Source organism: Rhinopithecus roxellana, chromosome 3, assembly GCF_007565055.1.
Source record: "Rhinopithecus roxellana isolate Shanxi Qingling chromosome 3, ASM756505v1, whole genome shotgun sequence".
NCBI classification, from domain to species: Eukaryota; Metazoa; Chordata; class Mammalia; order Primates; family Cercopithecidae; genus Rhinopithecus; species Rhinopithecus roxellana.
In genome coordinates, this window is record NC_044551.1 from 113,462,611 (window position 1) to 113,487,653 (window position 25,043).

Here is a 25,043-nt window from a genome sequence, read left to right on the forward strand (position 1 = left end):
ACCTTCTCTATCTCCTTAAATTCAAACTGGCAGCATCTGCTAGTATAATCCCTTCTTTGTTTCTGGCTTCCGTTGAGATAACTAATTAAGTTCATGAGCTACGCCCTCTATGCCTATCAATTGATTGTTCAGCTACACTCTAGTGTTCTCTTCCGAACAGCCTTGCTCATTTTCTGTAATATGGATAGAAATCTTCAATTTCTGGTTGCTTTTTGCTTAATTATTTTTTCTCCAATTCAAACATTCCCTTTCACATTTCACTATAAGCAGACAGGAGGAACCAAGTTACTCCTTCAAAGTTTTGCTTAGAAATCTCCTCAGCTGGCCTGGTGCAGTGGCTCATGCCTAGAATCCCAGCATTTTAGAAGGCTGAGGCTGGTGGATCACCTGAGATCAGGAGTTCGAGTCCAACCTGACCAACATGGAGAAACCCCATCTCTACTAAAAATACAAAATTGGCTGGGTGTGGTGGTGGATGCCTGTAATTCCAGCTACTTGGGAGGCTGAGGCAGGAGAATCACTTGAACCTGGGAGGCAGATGTTGCAGTGAGCAACCATTGTCTCCAGCCTGGGCAACGAGAGCGAAACTCCATAAAAAAAAAAAAAAAAAAAAAAAAAAAAAAAAAAGAAAGAAAGAAAGAAAGAAAGAAAGAAAGAAAGAAAGAAAGAAATCTCAGCTAAATATCTCATTTCATCACTCACAATTTCTACCTTCTGCAAAATAGTAGAACACAGTTCAGACAAGCTCCTTGCCACTTTATAACAAGAATCACCTTTCCTCCAGTTTCCAATAACATGTTCCTCATTTCTGTCAGACCTCACGAGAATCACCCTTAATATCCATATTTCTAGTGCATACATCCAAAGTCTTCCAGCTCAATAACTAGTTCCAAAGTCACTTCCACATTTTAAGGCATTTGTTCCAGCAGCACCCCAATTCTCAATACCAAAATTTTAGTCTGCAATATCTGCCTTAACAAAATGCCACAGAATGGGTGGCTTAGCCAACAGAAATTTATTTTCTCAGTTACGGAGACTAGAAGTCAGATTAACGTGCCATCATGGTTGGGTTCTGGTGAGGGCTTTCTTCCTGATTTGCAGACAGTTTTTTTCTTGCCCTCACATGACAGGGAGAGAGAAAATCTCTTTCTCTTCTTTTTATAATGAGGCCACTAATGCTATCCTAAGGGCTCCACCCTTATGACCTAATCTAACCCTAATTACCTCCCAAGGGCTTTATCTCCAAATACTATCATATTGAAGGTTAGGATTCAATTTAGGAACTTTGTGGGGGATACATTCAGTCCATAACAGGTTGTATACTCCGAGGTCCCAGTGATGGATGAAATCAGTGATTCCTCTAACACCAAAGAGTTGAAGACCTCACTTTAGGAGCTTGTTTATCCCACAGAACTAAGGAATTGGGTATCTCAAGTCATCATCCAGATACTGCAGCTCTCCTCTCTTAACTTCTTGGAGTCATTCTTTCTGCTGCTGTCAATAGTGCTCTTCTTTGATTCCACAACACACCATCATGATTTCTGCATTAAAAATGCCGTCTCCCGAGTAACTGACCTATTCACATTAAGAACAGTTGTTAGAAGTTGGGGTTATCTCATCAAGGTCCAATGGCTTTATCTTGCTCAGGAAATCAAAGATGAGTATTTCTAAAGCAAAAAAAGAGGAGGATCTCACAATTGTATCTGTTTCATTCACTCTGCAGGGTCCATTTTACACCCAAACATTCATTAGTTCATTGTTGGTACTCCTGCCTTTCCTGAGGGAATCATTGTAGCACTATTTCTTAAGCATATTCAAATTTGGATGAGTTAGTTAAATTAATGTGAAAGGATCAACCTTGTAAGCCAAATGTGTAAGTCCTACATAGGAAGCCTCAGATCCTACCTGTTTTTATCTCCTGATGGGCTTCTTTTTCAAGTTTCTAAACAAATCCAGTGAAGAAGTAGATAACGCTACTCTTCATTTTATGGGAAAACAGAGAAGAGAATCATACACTTACCTGAAAGTAGGAACATATCTGCTCTTTCCCACTTCACCCTTAATTTTTTCTCCCCAGCCAATTTACTCACCTTCTGTGGTTTTGCTTCTGTGTTAGCCCCTTGCTAGCTCCTTCTGGGGTTCCAAGCGATTGTGCTCTGCCCTCATCTTTTATGACACACCTAGCAAAACAAAAGCTGAGGAGTGAGTTGAAACGAACAAACAAACAAACAACTACCTGTTACTCTTCAAACATGCCTAGGATTGTATTTAACTATCACCTATCTAAAAGAGGTATTTTTGCCTGCCTGGAAAGAATTTTGCTAAGAAAATTGTTTCTCTTCTTCCCGTATTATTTTACCTCTATGGTAGTTCCCTGTGATCTGATATGTCAACATTGACAAATTCATTTTTCTAAAGCACAGATATGACCTTTTCTGTTAAGAAAAAGAAAGTACTGTTGCTCCCCAGTGCTACACACACACACACACACACACACACACACACACACACACCCTTCACAAGCCTTATCTGCACCCCAGCCTTCACTCCCCGCAACAAACTTCAGATGTCTTAGGTGGGTATTCTTCGGAATTAGGTCAACGTTTCAGATTTTGCTTCCATTTGTATATTTCTGACCCCTCATGAACTCATTTTGGCCGCTTAGAACTTCTTTCTCTTCTCAAAGCATCTCTTGGGTTTTTTAATCTCTTGTTCCTTTGCCTATAAAGATAGTTTCCAAGGCAAACCTTGGTCTTCTTTAAAAATCACACTGTTTAAGGTTGGAAATCACTAAATGAAGTTTTAATACAGGATATGTCTTGATTGCAGGGCTTTTCAAAATCTTTATAGCCAATGTATTTTCGTCATTTCTAAGAAAGGACACACTATTAAACTATTCCAGTTTGTGTTGGGGAGGTTTTTCTAGATCTCTTCATATTCAAATTCTATTCATACCTATGACAAAATAGCACTTTCTCTAAGGAAATATCCTCTGACCTCCCTAGCTAAAGTGATCTGAATCTCTTGCAAACATTTATTTACTTTATGTATCCTGTGAATCTTCAGAATCTAAGATTATTAGAAAATATAGAAAACCACGAAAATGAAAGCGAAAATCAGCTATAGTTTCTAAGGCAAAGAATATTTCCAATTAAGAAATTAAACTTCCTTTGACCTTTAACTCCCACCTTAGCAGTTTGTCACATTCACTTCCAACTTGTTTCTGTTCTCATAAGGATACTCTATCTTCAGACAGATAGATATAGACAGATTTGTTGTTTTAGCAAAAATAGAACTATGTTTTACCTTGCTGAGCTTTTTTTTTTCATTTCATAGGATAAAATGTACAGCTTTCTAGTTCAGAACACCTAAATATTTTCTTTTTAAGGATTAAATCTATAGGTATATCAATTTTTATATTTTATCTCTTGTATATTATTAGGCTGTTAATTCATTAAAGGTAAAGTATGTATCTTATATAGGTTAGTATTATTCACAGTATTTAACTTCTTTTTTTTTTTTTGAGACAGAGAGAGTCTTGCTCTGTCCCCCAGGCTGGAGTGCAATGGTGCAATCTCAGCCCACTGCAACCTTCCCCTCCTCTACCCAATCAACCCTCCTGCCTGAGCCCCCCAAGTAGCTGGGATTACAGGCACATGCCACCATGCCTGGAAAATTTTTATATTTTTTGTAGAGGTGGGGTTTCACCATGTTGCCCAGGCTGGTCTTGAACTCCTGGGCTCAAGCAATCCACCTGCCTTGGCCCCACAAAGTGGTGGGATTACAGGCGTGAGCCACTGCACCTGGTCAAAATATTTAATTTTTGATAGGTATATAGTACATGTTTATTGAATGAACAGAGGAACAAATCACTACAAATCACTTAAACACCTTCTAGGAAAAAATCACCAACTAGGCTACCTGCAATTATGTTTCAAAATATAGCTTATCTGAAGAAAAGGAAATAACATTTAATTATAAGTATCAATACAACTAAACCACAGAGGAAGGGTGCTAAACAAAATTTTTATTTACAGAAAAGTAAATGTCTTAATGAGAAAATGTGCTTGAAAACATTCTCATCATTTCTGAGTTTGATTTCAGTCTTAATGAATGTGTCCCTTAACTGTTAATCTGCTTTGTCATCTCTCTGACTCCCTACTATCTCATAGTCATTGCAAAGGCAAAGGTCCACATCTTTTATAGTTTCATATTATCCAAAAGTATTAATTTAGGATAGGTGTGTACATAGTTTTGTACCCATTGTACATGCTTATCTGCAATTCTGAAATACAACTATATTCACAACACATCATTTGTTCCCATGTGACACTTCATCTTTTCCACTTTGTTTGTTCTCTATATGCTCATTGTTAGTTTAGATGCTGCCTTAGGCTTGTTTGATATATACTGTGATTGCATACTGTAATTTTTCTCTATAGCATGTATCCCATTTATTTAAGTGTGTGTGTGTGTATACAGTCTATATAATAAATTTACATGCTTTCTTAAGTAGACTCTGGGCCCCACCAACATAGAAACCATATGTGTCTTATTCTTCATTGTACCCTCAATGGCTGTGAAAGGTGCTGGAACATGGTAGGCATTCAATAAATAATTGGTAAATAAATAAATGTACAATTCTGGTAGTTGATTAATTCAAGTTAATTTTAAAATTTAGAACGGTAAAAGTAAATTAATGAATAAGATAAAGACAATGTGATTATTTTTAAATAAACCAACAGGTAATGGAGATTTTAAAAATTAAATTCAGTCATATGGCCTTATAAAGTAACTAGAGAAAAACGTACATACTTAAACCAGCTGCTTGTGGCATTCATCAATTAATTCATTTGTTTAAAAAATCATTTTATTTTCTCAACAGTAGGTTGAGAAGCAGCAATGAATTAAAATTAAGAAGAAACATAGAAAGAAGGAAAAACACATGTTCATGCACAAACATATAAGCCTAGAAGCTTGAGTATACTAAGCCTAATCTGATTCTTAGTGATAAACATGGTCTGAATCATATGGAGTAACCTAACCCTTTGGCTACTAAATTATCAATAAACATTGATAATGGTGATAAAGCATCTAGCACTCCTTTATTGATACTGAGTTAATGAGTTATGTCTACTATATAATTACCAAGACATATGATTTAGCTATGGTCCTTTATTTAGTGTTGAGGTGGAGAATATGGCAGTTGTTTTTCGACCTTACTTAAAAAGAAGAAAAAGTTTGAATTAACCTCTCTTTCAAGGGTCACCTCCTGGCACTTCATGGTTCCATGAATAACTCACATTGACTTGCCATGTGTAAAATTAAGCCTTTCTTCCCATCACTTTTCTTGAGGACTCATTTTGCTGTTCACTATTCATTCACGTTTACATATGCCCATTTTAACCTTTGTGTCAATAACGATAAAAATCTCTCTCCTGTATTATGTCTAATACTGTTAGCCACTCACTCTGTTGAGAAATTTACACATATTATCTCCTTTAATTTTCCCAGGAATCTCATGAGATAGTTCACTTTACAGATGAAGTAACAAGTTCAGAAATTGAGTGGAGAGGTTTAACACCAAATCCTTTTAACCTCAGACACTTGATTATTTTATATTACCTCTTAACACTGATTTACTAAAGGGAAAAACTTAAACCCTTTCCTTTCCGCCAATTTAGGTCATCCATCAACAGTCATTTATTAAACATCTTAAAAGGGCCAGGCATGTGATCAATGTGGATTTCCATATTAACTGTACTGTGGCTAGTTAATCAAATATGCAAATTTTGTTCATTAAATAAACATGTATTATATACCTACTGAATGCTTGGTCTCGTGAACAAGAATGATACAATCTCTGGCTTTGAGTAGCTTACAGTTCACATAAAAAACATGAAATTTCAGTGTTGGCAAGTCCCCTACAAAATAATATAGATAAAGGCTGTCCTCTAGTGTAAAGCTGTGAAAACTGCAACTAATCCACAGTTTTCTTTTAATTTCTTTTCTTTTTAAATTACTTTTCTTCAAAGTCCAAACTGTAGAAGAACCTGGTTCTTCCCCGCCAAAATTTTTTTTTAAAAGCTTCTGCCTCATCACAAAATTCTCCACCATGCCATACTCTGTGGAATCAGGGACTCATAGCATTTGTGGGACTGGAGTTGATGTTTTCTGAGCAGCTTTCTGTCCTGAGCTTCCTCATTATGTTGCAGTGAAAGGGATGGTATGGTAAAATTCTGGATTTCCTTGCAATCAACCCTTACATAATAATTTTTTAGACTTCCGTTTATTGAGAACTTGTCCAGTATTTTGTGTTAATACTTATATAAGTTACCTTATAAAACAATTTCAAATCAGCATCTCAGCGGCTGATTCAGCCCACTTGAATGTTTTGTTTGGCTCAGTGGAGTGTTCAACTTTAAAAATTATGATATTTTACAAGCAACCATATGTTTCTAACAACTATTTAAGAAAAAGTAGGGGGTCTGGCAACACAGGACCACCTACACATATGGCAACACAACAGTCAGCTGGACAGGGTTAGAAATTGATATAGGTATTTTACTGGTTGAAAGTTTAGCTTGGAAACATTTGGAAAAATTTTTTTTCTTTTGCCTTATACAAATGAAGACTTTTACTTCTTTTCTCCCTTAAGAGACCATATCATATTCGCTCCAGTACTTCCAGCAAGGAAATTGTACGCATGTTTGAGACGACTGTTGTAACTTATCCTTCTGCCTGGTCACAAGAAATGGCATCACTTCTTAAAAAGGTAAGAGGGAAGACTGCATGTCAAAAGGAAGTAACAAAAGGAAGCAGGCCCTCTGGTTTAAGTTTAGAAGTTAGTATACAATATTGGGGACAGTCATGATAATGTACATTTCTAGAGTGTCTTTTCTAGCTGTTAGCTTTCAAATACATGGCTTCATTAAGTCAACTCAGAGTCCCCTCGGATATCCCAAAGCCATCTTAAACTCAAAAGACTCCTTTATCTTTGTCTTTCCTGAATTTCTTCTCAGGAAATTCTCTCAGTGACTGGTTTCTCTATCCAAATCCACTTATGCCAGTCAGAAACCGGGACTCATTTGTCATCTGCATATTCAATTCATCACCAGGTTCTGAAATTTTATATTTTAAGTATTAAAATATTTCACTTCTCTCTGTCCTCACTATTTCCCTGATCCAACTGCCATCAGTCTAGCTTTATAATGGGTTTGCCCCCGTACACTTTTACCACTCCATTCTATTCCCCACTCAGCCCCATAGTGGTTTGTTAAAGGACAGTCCAGGATATTTTCCTTGTTCTTAGAATAAAGATTAAAATAATTTTATGGTACAAAATACCTCTCAAGCCTTGTTTTGGACTTTTGGACTTTTGTCCCCCCTTCGACTACACATAAACTGCTTTGGTCTTTTTCTTCCTCTTTTCTTTCTTTCCCCCTTCTTCACTTTTACATACCAGTCTTCGTCTCACCACAGGACCTTTGCACATGCTAGTACCTATTCCTGGAACAGTGCCTCCAATCCTAGTTCCTCCAGTTCCTCCTTGAGAGCAGTACTACTCAATATGGTTCACTGGTTCTAGTCCATGAATTTTTTCTGCAGGTCTATTATAAGAAAAGAACTTGAGAGAAGCATTTAGAAACTTTTATAACAATTGGACACTGCTGCAGCATCTAAACACATGATCAGTGGACTTGTCTTATTGAAGAGGGTCCAAGCTTGTTTGAGGGTTGTTGAACTCAAGTCACAAGGTGTCTATGTGGGGTGCTGCATACTGGCAATGCACAATAAGACCACATACTGATTTCAGTAGATTGGAAATTGAAAGACAAAAACAAACAAAATAACTGACCCTTCTACATAGTTTGGGAAGCACAGCTTTAGCTCTTAGCTCAAATATCACCTTTATGGTGTAAGTTCATGGAACACTATCTTTCCTTCATTGCATTTTTCAGTTTAAAATTATACCCAGCATTTGTGTGATCCTTGGTTACTTACCATTTTCCTCGTAGCTTCATGAGGGTAGGGACCGTGTCTGACATGTGTACCATGGTATTCTCAGCATCTAACAACACAGAGCCTGAGGAGAGACATTTGACAAGTATTTGAATAAATGAGGTCCACAGCTTTCATCAGATTTTCAAAGTACCCATGTTCATCAAACAGATGAAGAACAGTTATAGTAGGAGGTCAGCAGTGTATATTGAGTGATGATACAAAACAAGAATGAGGAACTGAAGAAGAATGGGCTTGGCTTTTTTTTTTTTTTTTTTTTTGGAGAAAATTGCACCAGTTGTGGCTGGTAATGGAAAATAGCTTTAGTGGCTAAGGACTCAACATTTGTGTCTCTTGTTTTTGGAGTCAAGTTCCCTATTTTGGAATAGGGACATTGCATCAGTAATGTCAAAGACATAGAATGGGGGATCATTTTCCATAAGCAAATTCTGCTTAGTTCCAAGACAGCCCTGCTTCACTCCACAAATTACACCCTGAGGGTGCGTGGTTGTCATCTTCAGAGGCATTCTCAAGTGAGACTGACATTGCCTATTTGAGCCACACAGTTGGTGTGATGTTGGCTCAGGAATGGTTAAGGGGGCAAAAATCTTTTATCTCAATTAGCAAAATCTAGAGCTATAACAGTAACTTTAGTTACACCTTAGCTATGCCACCCCGAATGTATTTTAATTAGTTGTAAAAACAGCTAAAATTCTTAGTAGGAAATGAGTTTCACTTGTGAAAATGTATCAACATTTGTCACCATAGGTTTTCTACTAGGCGCTTTGTATAAATAGCCTCCCATTAATCCTGACTGCAATCTTATGAAATAGATTATTACCCATGCTTTTTTTTTTTAACACATGGGTAAACTAAGATTTAGAGAGCAAATTTGCCCTTAGTAAGTAGAGGAGTCAAGAATCAAAGATACATTTGACTTAGTAGGACAAGCCGTTTTTACTCATCATGTTGCAGAATCCTACATACTGTTCATTCTAATAATGTGTATTTTCTACATTGTTTATGGGATTAGGGATGGGGGACACTGTCTTTTTTCCTTCAGTCCTACACTTGAAAACATTTAGAGAGAATTTGTATGATTTTTTTTGTCCTCCTATCCTTTCTGATGGCCTTGACGTTTGTATTTTATTGGCAGCTACTTGAACCTAATCCAGACCAACGATTTTCTCGGTTGTCTGATGTCCAGAACTTCCCATACATGAATGATATAAACTGGGATGCAGTTTTTCAGAAGAGGCTCATTCCAGGTTTCATTCCTAATGTGAGTCAATCCTAACAAACCCATAAGAACCCCCATTCAGTGCACATTACCCTGTGTGCCAGATCCACACATTGTCTCATTAGATAATCACACCAGTGTTGTAAGAGAGCCTCAATTCCCATTTTACAGATGAGAGAATTGAGACACACGCAGGGTAAGTTTGTCACCAATGGTCACAAAGCTACCAAGGAGTCAAGCTGGGATTCTAAGCCAGGTATATTTGCCACTGAAGTTCTAGCTTTTAACCACTTTTTATGGTATGTTTTTATTGAAAGGAAGTCCTAGTTCTCCAAATAGTCATTCTCATAAATCTGCTGATTTTTTAAAAGTTTTCTTTGATTCTAAAGATGCAGAAGTTTGTGTCCCTAGAGATCGGAGTCAAAGAATTATAAATTATTGGAGGTGAGGTGAGGAATTTATTTTACCATTTGCCCCTCCTCCTTTGTTTGTTCTATCTCAGGGATTTTTATTTGTAAGGACTGATAACCAAAGACACGTAATTCCCATTGGATGGATACCCAAACCAATGGACGTCTGTGGTCTACTGCATTATGCTGGTAAGAGCCAAAGTCCAGAAGCTTAGGCCAAAGGTCCCAAGTGAGGCCTCTAGCTCCTTCTCTCTGCCTAGAACTGAAATTATATGTTCAATTATAGGTATATTGGGCAGAATAAGAGGCTTCTAAAGGGGCCTGTAGAACCAACTCAGTTTTCTGTTTTGGCTGTTCATGGCAGCTCAGACCTGCAATCTCAGCACTTTAGGAAGCCAAGGAAGGAGGATCGGGGTTCAAGATCAGCCCTGGCAACATGGCAAGACCGTGTCTCTACAAAAAAAGAAAAAAAACATTAGCCAGGCATGGTGATACTTGGGTGTAGTCTCAGCTACCTAGTAGGAGGCTGAAGTAGAAAGATTGCTTAAGCCCAGGAGTTTGAGGCTACATGAGCAGTGATCATGCCACTGCACTTTAGCCGGGGTAACAGAGTGAGACCCTGTCTCAAAAAAAAAAAAAAAAAAAAAAAAAAATTATTCTTAAACACAAGTGAGGCATTTGCTGTGGGAATGTGAGAGTGTGATCCTTCATGTACACACAGCAGGAGGCATGCTCTAATGAGAGGGTAAGGAGAAAGTGCAAAGTGAGAGAAAGGAGAAAGCAGTGTAGTAGAATTGTACCTTATGGAGCAACAGGAGGGTAGGTCTGAATTCCTACCTCTCTGCTTTGCAGGATCCAGCAGGGGCAACTTGTACCGTAATTGACATATGACACAATGAAGGTCTAGGCACCCCCCACTCTTGCTTCCCCCTCCTTCTATGTGTGTGTCCCTGCAATTAGCCATCAACGCTGGCTCAAAAGAAGTTCTACGTTATGCTTCTCTGACTTTAGTGTGAATTGGAATCATCTGGGGAGCTTATTAAAGTGCAAGTTCTTGGACCTCACATTCTGAAATCCTGATATGGGAAGTCTGGTTGGAGAACTGGGAAGCTGAGCAAGCAACTTAGGTGATTCTGAGCTACGTGATTATTAGAACGCACTTTGGGGAACGTAACCCAAAAGCTTCCACTTTAGAAAAATAATTGTAAGTTGGCTTTTGTTTTTACTCACTGAAGGCCAATTCAGAGTTTAGAAAAATAAACGAAGAATATGAAAAACGATGCTGGCAATAAATAACGTAAAACTTAGAGTGGGAATCCCAGCATATTATTCATGGACTGCTCCGTTAAGACTAAGTGTTATTTTCCATATTAGGTCTGGTGTGTTTTCCAGAATGATACAGTAATCTGAGGATTGAGCCAATTGTCTTCCTTGCAGAAAGGCAGGCTGAATTGTGATCCTACCTTTGAACTCGAGGAAATGATTTTGGAGTCCAAACCTCTTCACAAGAAAAAAAAGCGTCTGGCAAAGAAGGAGAAGGATATGAGGAAATGCGATTCTTCTCAGGTAAGCAGGTCTCCACCAAACTCAGGGTCATGGGTTTCCCCATGATGGCTGCAATATCTTCCAGAGCTTCTGCTGGGAGGTCATTTCAGCACCCTACTTTTGCTGCTTAGTGAAATAGGAGAAGTAGATTAGCCAGGCTTCTAAAAGGGCAGACCAGAGCTGCTCTGAGGATCCTAGCAGCAATGTTTTACTTGTAGGCTTTCCCTCTAGAGCTCCGCCATGAACTTGACTCAGTTATTGCTCTCTTCCAGTTCTCAATTCAAAATTTACAAATTTCCTGGGAGAGGAACTGTCATTGGCCAAGCTTAGGTCAGGGGATGAGTCATAAAATTATGGTAAAGGGACAGGTTTCAAAGTACACACATGGTTGTTTTGGACCTCATTCCTGCTTTGAGGAGTTTCTGGGAGCAGCCAATCCTAGAAATGATGTCTGTTCTTTGCCACAAGCAGAATTTTATGATATCAAGCCTCACAGAAGAGTGTCTGTTCACAGGAACAATGGAATTCTAACATGGTGGAGCCCTATTGCTGGATTTCAGGCTGAGTTAAATTAATTTTGTAACTAAGTATATTATTCTCTGTCATAGCAGAGCTCAGATTTCAGTGCAATAACTTGCAAATACTTAGTGGGATTTTATACTCACATGTGGCTCTACGAATTACAATGATGATGAAGTAATAAACATTCACTTTTCCTCTAAAGGTCATCTATCTATCCCCATGGCCATTCATCCATTCCTCCATCTATCCCTCTCTCTCTCATTTAGGCTACTTTTATTGAGTACCTATGATCTGCCAGATCCTGTGCTAAACACTAGAGTGAGAAATGATGGCGATCTAATTTCTGTCCTCGATGCTGTCCCTTTTCTCAAAAATTGTGTAGTCTTGTGGTAAAGATGGCTCTGCAAACAAATAAGTATCCTCCATCTCCTTAATTTCTCTAGTTGTCAGGGGCCACTATATATTTCAATGGACAATTAATTCATCAAACGTTCACGTCTCAGTCCTGTTTGATCACAGAACTGGCCTCTCGTCAGATTCCCTTCAGGAAATGTTTTCTAGCACCCTCCAAGGAATGGTTAGCTGTGCTGCTAACCCATCTTGCATGTTGCTTGTCTTTAAACTGTCTTCTTCCCAATGGTCCATTCTTCATGATCATGTCATAACCAACCCAATTCTCCAGACTTGCTCCTTCTCCTGACCTAGCAGAACTCAGCTCAAGGTGGATACAGGCCTGTCTGATAACAAGACCTAACATGTAATAAAAACCAAGAGATCTTTTTTATTACAAGTTTTTAAAGTTTTAGAAATAACTGAGCAATTTGGGAATAACTTTCGACCATACCTACCACGCTCAACATGATCTGCCCATCTTTCCTGCCACGTCCTTGTACTATCCCACTCTGACCCTCACTTAAAACCCTCCAACCTCACAGGCCCCGCAAGTGTCTCACTCTCAAGCATTGACCCTTTCGTTCTTCTTCGGGGCCTTTGCCCTTGCTCTTCCCTGTTGCTAGAATGCTCTTCCCTTGCATCTTCACATAGCTGGCTTCCTCTCGTTCTTTATAACTTAAAGGTACCTTGTCGTTTCTGTTGTTGAATTACAGGATGTTTTTTACATATTCTGGATATTGGACCCCTATCAGATATGTGAATTGCAAATAGTTTCTCCCTTACTCATTCTACGAAGCTAGCATTACCCTGATACCAAACTGGACAAAGACATCACAAAAAATGATAATTACAAACTGATATCTCTTATGAATATAGATGCAAAAATCCTTAACATACCAACACAGTGTTCAGTTAGGCTTTTGACTGAAGACATTTCTTCTTTTTTAATATTGGTGTTTATAGCTATAAAGTTCCTTCTGAGCACTGTGTTCACCCATCCCATAAGTTTTGGGATGTTGTGTTTTGTTTTTAATTCATCTCTAAGTATATTCTGATTTCTCATGTGATCTCTTTTTCTGACTCATTTTTTAAGAGTTTGTTGTTTAATTTCCACATTTTTGTGAATCTTCCAGTTTTCTTTCTGTTATTGATTCCTACCTTCATTCCATTGGTTTCAGTCTTTTTAAAATTTTTGAGACCTGTTTTGTGGTTTCCTTCCATGGCTTCCTTTAACTCTGAGCATATTCAAGAAAATTGTTTTAAAATCTCACTCTAGAAAGCTCAATGTTTGGGCTTCCTCAGGACAATTTCTATCCACTAATGTTAAGTCTTTGAATGGCAATACTTTCCTGTTTCTTTGTGTATCTTGTGATTTTTTTCTGTTGCTGTTTAAAACGTGACATTTAAATACTGTAATGCGGTAACTCTGGAAATCAGCTTCCTCCTTTCTTCATGGTTTGCTATTTTTTGATTGTTGAAGGCTGTTGTTATCCATTTTTTAGCAACTTCTCCAAACAATGTTTGTAGAGATCGTCTTCCTTGTTGTGTCATCACTGAAATCTCTGTGACTTTAACTGTTCTCAGCTAATGTTTTGACTGAGATTTAACACTAGGAGCATTTTTAAGTTGTTTTTCTTTTCTTAATTTAGTGTTCACTTGGTTCCAGTAAACCTTTGCTTTCTGGAATTTAGACAAAGTAGGTTTTAACAGTATCTGCTTGTTTTTTTGATGTTTCTGTTAAGAGATGGGGCTTGGAACTGCTTACATCAGCATTTTTCTCTAGATTCTTCTAATTTTGTACCCCAGGTTCAAGAATAAAAGGTATTTTGCTTCAAAACAAAGAATAGTCTTTCTTCCAAGAAGAATCAGAAAGATTATGAATTATCTTTCTGATTCTTCACTCTATTGTCACTCTTTTACATTAAGGCTTTTAAAACATGAGGGTCAATCTTATTATATTATTAACATGTTTGTTCCTTCCTTCATTCACTTATTCAAATGACTATAAAGTTCCTGCTATGTTAGGAAATGTTTCTGACTAGGTGGTTAATGCTATGGTTAGATACACAAAGTGCTCTGGGAATTGCTTACTGGACCTGAGTGAAGGGTTAGGATAGGCTTTCCAGAGGAGGCAACATTTGATGTAGTTCCTCTAGGCTGAGGTAGGTGAGCATACAGGAAAGGAAAAGAGCATTTCAAGGCTGGCACTTCTTAGGGCACAGGTAGATCTTAATGTTTCAGAGGAAATAAAATGGCAGGTGTTTTCTGATCATAGGAATTACCCATGCTGTGTTCAAAAGGCTTGTGACATTGCTCATCCTCTGTGCCTTTAATCTTATCTACAGCCATTCACTGAAGGCATTCCTTCAGCCAAATCTAACAAGAATGTCCACCATATCAATATCATGTTAGCTATAGCTTAGCCCCATTTCTGCCCCACTGTGTGTAGCTCAAAGTCACCATGTTACTCTAGAGTCAAATTCATCACTGTTTAGGTACCACGTTAGAAAAGAGTCAAGTGTTGACAAGGGAATTCCAATCAAGCCATAAGCCTGGAAAAGGAGCTCTCTATTCTGAGCTCTCTGAGTTCTCTATTCTGTTTCATTGGTCTATGTGTCTGTTGTTATACCAGTACTATGCTGTTTTGGTTACTGTAGCTTTGTGGTATAGTTTGAAGTCAGGTAATGTTGTAGTGTAATGCCTCCAGTATTTTTTTTTTTTTTTTCTTAAGATTGTCTTGGCTATTTGGGATCTTTTTTGGTACCATATAAATTTTTAAATAGTTTTTTTCTAATTCTGTGAAGAATGCCAAAGGTCATTTAATGGGAATAGCATTGAATCTATAAATTACTTTGGGCAGTATGGCCATTTTCATGATATTGATTCTTTCTACCTGGGAACCTGGAATGTTTTTCCATTTCATTGTGTCCTCTCTGATTTCCTTGAGCAGTGGTTTGTAGTTCTCCTTGAAGAGGTCCTTCATTTCCCTTGTTAGCTATATTCCCAGGTGTTTTACAGTTTTTGTAACAATTGTGAATGGTAGTTCATTCATGATTTGTTTCTTTGCTTGCCTGTTGTGGGTGTATAAGAATGCTAGCAATCCTTGCACATTGATTTTATATCCTGGGTCTCAGTATTTTAAAAAATTACTTCAGGTGATTCTATGTGTGCAGCCAAGGTTGACATACTCTGTTATAGAATCTAGGATGTGATAAACTAGAGGAACATAACTAAAGTTTTGCATTTTCCCCATGTCTCAGTTTCCTCATTTATAGATGGAGTTGGTATGTGTACCAACTTCGTAGGTTCGTTCTGAGTAAATGAGTGCATGTAAAGTGCTCCACAGAATGTTAGCTGTTGTGATGCTTTACTTTCCACTGCACTTCCTAACTCCTAGCCTTTCTTTTCCTTGGCTCCTTTAATGCTCATGTCAGATGCCTTTGTTGTTTTTTCCCCCCAGAATATCCTCCACTTTATCTTGCTCCGCTCAGCATCTTTAAAATATAGAATCAACAGACTGCCATGCCACCCAGTCTATCTGACTGTTGAGGCAAATTCCCTAAGTCCTAGTTCTCCTCCTGAGATTTCCACCTACTCTTAACCCTTCCAGTATTTTGGATGCTATGTCCAGCTATGATAGTTTAATCACTGTTTGCGCCACTCATCCTTGATAGGTGAGTTCTAAGATTTTTAGTGAACATTTCTCTTCTGAGTCATGTATGACCCATTAGTCCCTCCATTCTTTTTTCTTCCCCCTCATTTCATATTCTTTTTACGGCTACTCCTGTTGATGTATCCATTTGGCTACACTTCTTAAACTTCTCCACCTAAAGCAGAGGAAAGAGAACACGTTGAACATGAACGCTTTAAGAGTAATGGGGTCTGAAGTATCACACTAGAAGGTCATCTGCAAGTGTGTATTTCATATCTTTGTTTAAACAAAATAGTTACATAGTAGAGGGGGAAAACAGTCCATGTGGATTTTTGCATTTCACTTGATTATAACCTTGATTTTTTATGCTAAAAATTATTTTTTCTAAAATCTTGGGGTAAAAGTGTCGTTCCAAAGAGTTTTTATCAGGTTATGTTTATCCTGTAGCTGCCTGTCCGCTGTGACCAATACTGGAAACCCTCAGGATTACAGATGCCTCCGTTTGTAAATAAGAGTGAAATACAACAGAGCTGTGTCTTCTCCTTTGTCTTGTTCCCCATCCCTCTTCTGTGCTTTGTATTGTTCCTCTCCTGTCAGCTAAATAAGCACTCTGAAAGAAAACTCTCCAGTACTGGAGAACTTAGCATATTCTAATTCCTAGGTTAAAAAAAAAATAAATGACTGAATGATTTTTTTTAAAGAAGAATAGTTTTCATCAGAAGAAATTTGGAAGTATTTTGTTGCAGACTTTTAAAACACTTGATCCAGTTCTAATTCTGTCCTGGGTTTGGTAATCATCTTTTTTTGAGGCTAAATTTTCTCATTTTGATGAAAAAGTCATCAATAGATGTTGAAAGCTGGACAGTGCAGTGTCAAAGCAAATGCTTTGCATGTCTGCAAGAAAGTCACAAATAAAGAAGGCTCTGCTAACTAGAAGAGAAGGATATTTAATCAACTCCAGTACCATTGTTGAGAGGAACATTCTATCAGGATTAAGTATGGAGAGATGTTTTTAGGCTATTCACAAAAGCCAGGTAGAACCTCCAAGCCAAATTTACAATAATACTAGCTTTTAGATTAATTGTTGTTTTTTGAATATATATTAGTATCTTATGTAGAAAACAAAAAGAATTTACAAACTATTGTTACAATAATCTTGGCTTCTGTAATTGTCTAATGTATTTAGACTTACTGAGAGCTTTATTTCTCTGTATAGTTTCAAGTTACTGTCTCATGTCCCTTCATTTCACCTTGCGGGGCTCCCTTGAGCATTTCTTACAGGGAAGTTCTAGTGGTAATAAACTCCCTCCACTTTTATCTGGAAACATCTTAGTTTCTCTCTCACTTTTTAAGAACAGTTCTGCCAGATATAGGATCCTTGGTTGATAGGTTTTTTCTTTTAGCACTTTGAATATATCAGCCCACTGCCTTCTGGCCTCCAAAGCTTCTGATGAGAAATCTGCCCATCATCTTATGATGTATGTGACAAGTTGCTTCTCTCTTGCTGCTTTCAAGATTCTCTCCTTGTCTTTGGTTTTAAAAAGTTTGATTATATTGGCTGGGCATGGTGGCTCACACCTGTAATCCCAGCACTTTGGAAGGCTGAGGCAGGCAGATCACTTGAGGTCAGGAGTTCAAGATCAGCCTGGCCAACATGATGAAACCCTGTTTATACTAAAAACACAAAGATTAGCTGGGTATGATGGTGCATACCTGTAATCCCAGCTACTTGGGTGGCTGAGGCAAGAGAATCTCTTGAACCCAAGAGGAGGAGGTTGCAGTGAGCTAAGATCGTGCCACTTCACTCCAGTCTGGGCAACAGAGCAAAAGTCTGTCTCAAAAAAATAAATAAATAAAGGAAAGTTTGATTATGTTTTGTCTCAATATGGGTCTTTCTGAATTCATCTTACTTGGGATGCACTGCACTTTTTTGGATTTGGGGGCTCATGGCTTTCAGCTATGATTTCTTTAAATATTCTGTTTTTGTTTTTCTCTCTCTTCTCCTTCTGGAACTTCCACAGTACATACACTGGTTTGCTTGATGGTGTTCCATACATTCTGTAGGCCAGGGATGTCCAATCTTTTGGCTTCCCTGGGCCACATTGGAAGAAGAGGAATTGTCTTAGGCCACACATAAAATACACTAACACTAATGATAGCTGATGAGCTAAGGAAAAATCACCCCCCAAAAAATCTCTTAATGTTTTAAGAAAGTTTATGAATTTGTGTTGAGCCACTTTCAAAGCCATCCTGAGGCACATGTGGCCCATGGGCTGTGGGTTGGACAAGCTTGCTGTAGGCTCTGTTTGTTATTCTTCAATCTTTATTCTTTCCATTCCTCAGACCCAGTAATTTCCACTGTCCCGTCTTCAAGTTTGATGTTGATTCTTTCCTTTGCCTGCTCAATTTTGCCTTTGAAACCCTGTAGCAATTTTTTAAATTTTAGTTGTTGCACTTTTCAGCTCAAGAATTTCCTTTTAGTTTCTTTTTAGGTTTTCTGTATTTATTAATATTTTAGTTTTGTTTGCACATCATTTTCTTGATTTTCTCTATATCTTCCTTTAGTTCTTTGAGCATCTTTAAGATAGTCATTTTGAAGTCTTCATCTAGTAGATCTGCTATTAGGTCTCTTTAAGGGATAGCTTTTTTGATTTATGATTTTTTACTGTGAATGAGCCATACATCTCTATTTCCTGGCATGGCTTGTTATTTTTTGTATTGGACACTTGAATCTAATAATGTGATAAATCTAGGAAAATCAGATTTCCCCTATCCCCAGGGTTTGCTGTTTTTTGTTATTGTTTTTACTTTTACTTTTTATTATTGTTGTAAGCTGTCTTCATGCCAAAGATTAGCTGAGGTGTAAAGGTAAGACCTTCTTAGGTCTTTTCTGAGCCTGCACCTTTCCCTGGGCATGTGAGGTCACTTTCTGATTTTCCCCACAGATGCAATTGTTTTTGAATGTCCCAGCCTTTCATGCATGGCTCCCAAAAGGAAGAAAGGAGAAAAATGAAGGGAGGAAAAGGTGCTGGTCTTTTAATTCTCCCAGAAGTCACTTCAGCCTGAGGGAGAGTGGCTTGCAACAGTGTGGGGGAGGTGCAACAACAATGGCCATCAAGCATTTTGTTTGCACCTCTGTGATCAGAAGCAGCAGTGATGGGAGTACGGATCCTCAGTATTTGGAGAACATGGTTCTTGTTTTCCACCCTGGCTCCCACAGGCTGCGTGCAAACTGCTCCAGAACATGTGTGTGCTCAGCTCCCTCCCATTGGACTGGAGGATGAGGGATGGGTAGCTGCTGCTGTGCTAAGAGCTTAAGTTGGTCATAATTAACTGCACTTTGCTACCCAAGCCTTCCCTGAAAGTTGCAAGTTTTCAATAAACTCCAGAGTTCTAAAATAGTGACATCAGACAGATTCTGCCAGTGCAATCGCTGTCTAGGAGGGGAGACAGATTCCTGGTGCTTCCTGTTTTGCCACCTTCCCGGAATCTTCACATAGCATCCATTTTGAAGATACTACTTACTTCTCAATTTGGGGCTATTCATTGAATAGACTGTCAACAGGTTATTGGCTGTTCAAAGATCCTCATTTGTCTGCTAACTATACCTCTATTTTCTTTTTTTTCTATGTTCACCTGGAAGACATGTCTTTTTCAAGAGCACCTTGACTCTGTCCAGAAGGAGTTCATAATTTTCAACAGAGAAAAGTAAGTAACTCCTGGGAGAACAACAGCCCCGGAAATGATGGCATGTTTCAGCCAGACTTTACTTGCAGAGAAAATATATTGTTAACATTTTAAAAATTATTTTCTAATTGGGAAAATGATGCAATCTATTGTAGAAAATGTAGAAACCTTTTTTGTAAGGTATTAAAAAATTTTTAATTGATAAATTAACTTATCATCAAGTTTTTGTTTATGAGAAGGGATGAGGAATTAGGATTTGAACACTTAAAAATCAAAGGCTTTCAAAAGATTTTCTTGGCTCATGCTTATTTATAAATTATTGGGCTTAATGTTATTTCAAAAGCTTAAACCTTTCATTTTCTTTTTCAAAGAATAAAACATCTTTTTTTTCTTTTAAGAGTAAAAAGGGACTTTAACAAAAGACAACCAAATCTAACCTTGGAACAAACCAAAGACCCACAAAATGAGGATGGTCAGAATAACAACCTGTAAAGGCCTCGTGTCTTCTTCTTGGGACAATCTCATGCCAGAAACTTCTAATTACATACGTCAAGAAAAGCCGACAGTAGTTCTTGCCACTCCACATGTCCTGACTTAGAAAATGTGAATGAATATCTTTCAAAAAAGGCAGCACGACACAGTGAAGGTTCCTGGGCCTGAGCTCCTGGGATGTCGTTTCACATCAATCAGCCGTGTGATCTAGAGCAAGTTAGCACTTAGCCAACTTTCTGTGCTTTACTTTATTTATCTAAAATGAGAGGGTTATATTAGATGAGCCATACCCTGCCTTTTTAGTGCTGTAATTGTTATTCTAAACAGCCTTTATTTTTATTTTGAAATTAATATGTGAATATAGATTTATTTTTCCACTCCTTCTTATTACACGGTGACAAATGGACAGATGGACACAGGACTCAGTGAGACTTTTCAGACCTCGAAAGTTTCATAAAGTGGTCAGAATTCCCCAGACTACTTGGATAAGGATAAGGAATTCTATCAGGGAGGCATGAATGAAATCAGACTAAAAGTAACAGAGATGGATGAGGGCCTTCCAGTGATGTGCTAGAATCAGCATTAGATCTGCTTATCTCAGCCAGCATGAGCCTGCCGTGCACACCACTTCCCACCTCCCTCTTCAACAATGTGAAGGAGGTGACTTGAAATTGGTAATAATGGGAGCATTTACACCATGGAAACTGGTAAATGCTAGTTTTTTCCCTCCTAACAAGAGAATTGCTAAATATTAGCACACCACTCTCCTTCCAAGAAGCATGTTCCTTGAGAGTTAATTGTCCTCTGAAGATTAGCAGAGACCTGTATCTGGAGAGGATCAGAAAACAATGTTGTCGCACTGAAAGTATGTCCACCTTGCATTTCAGCAAAGTTGCATCTTTTACGGGGTTTATTGTCTAAGTTAGAAGTGAATTTAGAAGATAGTAAAATTTACCATTGAAAAACCCCTTAAATTACCCATAACATATGGGAAGTATCTTTTCTCAGTGAAGCCCAATACAGTGTCACCCTTCACTAATGAAACAAGTCATTGCTTTTGTTTTGTTTTGATTTAGTTATTTTTATTTTTGGTCTCATTTTGGCTAATACCAGATGAGTTAAAATGTTGAACAAATTACACTTGTCTTTATAGACTAGACTTACTCTTTTTTTTTTCTTTTCAGGCAGAGTCACGCTCTGTCACCCAGGCTGGAGTGCAGTGGCATGATCTCTGCTCACTACAACCTCTGCCTCCTGGGTTCAAGGGATTCTTGTGTCTCAGCCTCCTGAGTAGCTGGGATTGCATGTGTGTGCCACCATGTGTAGCTAATTTTTTGTATTTTTAGTAGAGACAGGGTTTTGCTATGCTAGCTAGGTTGGTTTCAAACTCCTGGCCTCAAATGATCCGCCCACCGTGGCCTCCCAAACTGCTGGGATTACAGGTGTGAGCCACCACACCTGGCCTTAGAATTACTCTTAGAACAGTGGAATTCTCACACATCCAAGGGAGGCAAGTTCATGGACACTAAGGCAACAGTGGTATCGTGTCTCCCTTCTCCCTTGTGCTTACTACAAGAATGTCAGGCAGAATCGCCTACTTATTTAAAATATCATTAATATCTCACTCCTTTTCTTTATATTTTATTTATTGATTTGCCACAAAGTTTAATTCACCTAAGTGAGATGTGCATATGATATAACTCCACTGTACAGATATACAGATCTTTGCAGAATAACTATTTTTGGCAACCCATGTGCCTCTGGGTAGGGCCAAGAAGTGAACAGGCTTGGTGGAGGATTGTTTTCACCTCTTGGCTACTCAGAGTACCTAAACCTGTCCTTACTTATGGAGACCATGTGTCTCACCAAGATGGCAGTAAGCTGGCAACTGGGAAGACCTGAGTGATGCCCATTTGGGAAGCCAGGCAAGTGGAAATGGACTGAAGAAACAGAGATGGCTGCCTTTTATGCGAGGCTTTTCCTTAAGGAGGTTACATTGGGGCAACCAAGTATGTGTAGAAAGCCAGAGCTAAACTTTAGCTTGGCATTCACAGTTTCCTCCTCACTGAGCTAACAGGCCCAGAGTTTCGTGCAGAGCTGTGAAATAGTGCTTCTCTAAGAGCAACCATATTTTTGTTACATAATTAAAAACCAGTTCTTTTGTTGTTTAATTCCTTTTCCCTACAGTTCCCACATCATTTGTCTATGCTATTCTGTTTTTCTCCAAACACTATAAACTTGAAGCAATTGCCCTGACTTGATTTCAGAGAGGGGAATGTGCTGGAAAGAGCAAGAATAAGAAAGTGACCAGATGCTGCTGCAGTCTGGTAACCCCATGAGTGTCAGGGACTACTTGCATGTTTACTTTTATCCTTCATTTGTTTTGATTCAAGCCTTGATGTGCTGTGGACTCACTTCCCTAAGTAACCAGGTTCCTCCTCTCACTGCGACCTTGTTTGCATCCTTTCCAAGAAGAGGCTTTGGGAAATTTTTCTGCACTTACACTTACCAAAAAGCTGTGGCACCATTAGGATCTCCACTGTGATGAGAGTTAAGCCATAGTACCATTTCACATGTATACATTTATGATGGGATGGGAACCCAATACAATCTCTGTAGGCCGAATCCCTAGTTTTACTTCCAGTGAGCTACTTCTGTGACTGAAGCACCTCTGTGGGCTTTTAGGAGCCATGGATGCACAGAGAGCACAGGCTCAGAGAGTAAGACGGATTTCTAGTGCTAGCCAGGTGAATGACACACAGTGTATTTCAAGTTTGAAAGCAAAACCATGGTATCTGACAGTGCAGAACAACTGATTGTAATCACCTCCTACCACTGTGCATTTTAAACATGAGAACAAAAACCTTTTCCAAAATTTAAACTTTTCCTAAATCTTTATGGTCATTGTTAGTTGTTGACATCAGATCCTTTGGTTTTATTCTATAACTTGGGCTAAGCGTTAATATCCCAGTAGGTGGAATATGTCTCTTCCAGAGTCGTGACAACTGAGGTTCAGAGCTGTGATTTTTGGAAAACAAGATGACTATTAAATCCTTTGGCCTGGTACTCCTAAATATTTTTCTCCCAGCAGCTTCCCTTGCCAGTATGGAGCATCTGAAAAGTCTGAGCAGATTTTGATGTCCAGGAGCATCCCAGCTATAAGGCTCTTGCACTGTGACAGAGCCCACCTCCCGTGCACCCTCAGTGACCTCTAGTACATGGGTAGGGCAGTCAAGCCCGGCAACTTATGCCACAACCCTAATTCCAGGAAGTCCTCTACTAATGGCTAACCCACTGCCATGGTGGCACTGATTTTGCCTGAGGTCATTGCTAGGGCAGGAATGAACAGCAACCAGCACAGAGCATTGCTAAATTAATTACGGTAACCTAATTAATCAGTGGCTAGGCTTCTTCTGATAGGAAAGTTTTAATCAGAAACCACTAGACGTTGTATTATCATAGCTTTTGTAGATTGGATGGATGAATACGTAGGAAGAAAAAGTATTACTGTAGCTAGTAGGGACCGGTGTTACTGCTTGTGGCTGATGCAGTAATGCTGAGGCTTTAGCTCTTCAAAAGCTGAACGAAAAGGCACGAAAAGCATTGCAAGCTTGTTTCAGTACCCAGTTGTCCTTGTATTGTCCACACAAAATCCTGTTTCCTGCTGTCTGTGATTCCTGTTTATTACAAATTCTGTGTGTCTGACTGATATTAAACACTGATATTAAAACTCTTAACTTCACTTATCTGTGCTGTTGTGAACAGGCAGCTGATCTGGCGGCCCTCGAATGGGAAACAAGCGCTTCTGTTGAGCTGCAGCATATATAATACAAATGTGCCTATGTGTATTAAAATGTCTTCTGTAAACAATGAGCCACTGACCCTTCTTTGCCAGCTGTGTGAGTGTATGTGTGTAATTGTTTTCTGGAGAGATAGCATTGGAGGTGCCCAAAGTAACCCGTTCTTATGTCTATTTCCTATTGTGAGGAATGTCCCTTACCAGCAATAATATTCTGTAACAGAGATGATGTTCTGCAACTATGGAATGCAGTATAGCTTACCTGACCGACATGCATACAAACTAAAAATCCTGACCTCTCTAGTAGTCACATCTCAGGGAACATAGCCCAGAATTCCAGCCTCTGCCTTTCACTATGCATCTAAGTCCATGGGCAGCCTATGCACTCTTTCTTTAGCACTCTGCCTTCCTACCCCTCAACATCCAGGCCCCATTCCATATACCAAAGCAGCAGGCAGAAGTTCTAAGGTCCATAACCTGGGACGGGAAGTTAATGGGCAGCTCTGAACTCTTGCAGCAAAAGGCAACCTCTGCCTTAGGGGAGAACAAAGGGAACTGTCACCACCTCTCAGACCCACAGTGGGTGGGCAGCCAGCAAGCTGCTGGCTCCCTGGGCTTGTCCTGAAATAGTAGGCTGTTGTAAGTTTTGTGGCCTCCGAAGTTCTGCATGCGAAGTACCCTATTGTTCAGGTCATGTTAATTGTCCTGCTGTGTGCCTAGCAGCCATCTGAGCAAAGGACAGGATCTACAACTCCTCAGATTCTGAAGAGTACCAGCCTTAAGCATGTGATCTCATTTTCGCAGGTTACTTTGGCCTTTTTATCCCCCATCTCCTGCTCGTGGTTGGGATCTCCTTTGTGATGGGTTGGTGGTAGAAGAGCTGATTCCAGAAAGTTGTTTGGAACCAGAGGGCCCTTTTTAGTCTCTTACTCAGTATTCTCATTCCCCACCTGGTCAACGTGACTCAGCCACTGAATAGCTCCACCCTGAAGGAAGAGATGTGAAAGTCAATGTGTATCCTTCAGCATTTAGGAAGAAAACCACTTCATGCCTTTCAGAGTCCCACATCCTGAGTTTGATAAGTGCTGACTATTGCCTTTAAACTCACTCAAATCCTAAACAGAGCTCAGCTGCTGCCTTGGTCATGAGCAGGGAGAAGTGCTTCACCAATCCTGAGTTAGAGCCATAAAATGGGGTTATCAACCAAAGCTTATTAAACATCAAAACTTGAATTTCAACTATGAAATAATTCTTTATGCACTTAGAGTAGCTTTTGATTGGGATTCTGAGCTTCTGTGTTAA

At 38.9% G+C, this 25,043-nt stretch overlaps 1 protein-coding gene across 1 annotated transcript in view; it reads left to right on the plus strand.

Annotated features, from left to right (window-relative positions):
- The window catches only part of STK32A (serine/threonine kinase 32A), a 151,318-nt gene extending 127,506 nt beyond the window's left edge, over positions 1 to 23,812 (plus strand). The window contains exons 9-13 of the mRNA XM_010383381.2: positions 6,659 to 6,775; positions 9,158 to 9,283; positions 11,089 to 11,217; positions 19,407 to 19,471; positions 19,849 to 23,812. Of these exons, the coding sequence (XP_010381683.1) occupies positions 6,659 to 6,775; positions 9,158 to 9,283; positions 11,089 to 11,217; positions 19,407 to 19,471; positions 19,849 to 19,942 (531 nt within the window). The 3' untranslated portion in view covers positions 19,943 to 23,812. The remainder of the gene's footprint in view (positions 1 to 6,658; positions 6,776 to 9,157; positions 9,284 to 11,088; positions 11,218 to 19,406; positions 19,472 to 19,848) is intronic.
- Positions 23,813 to 25,043: the final 1,231 nt, after the last annotated feature.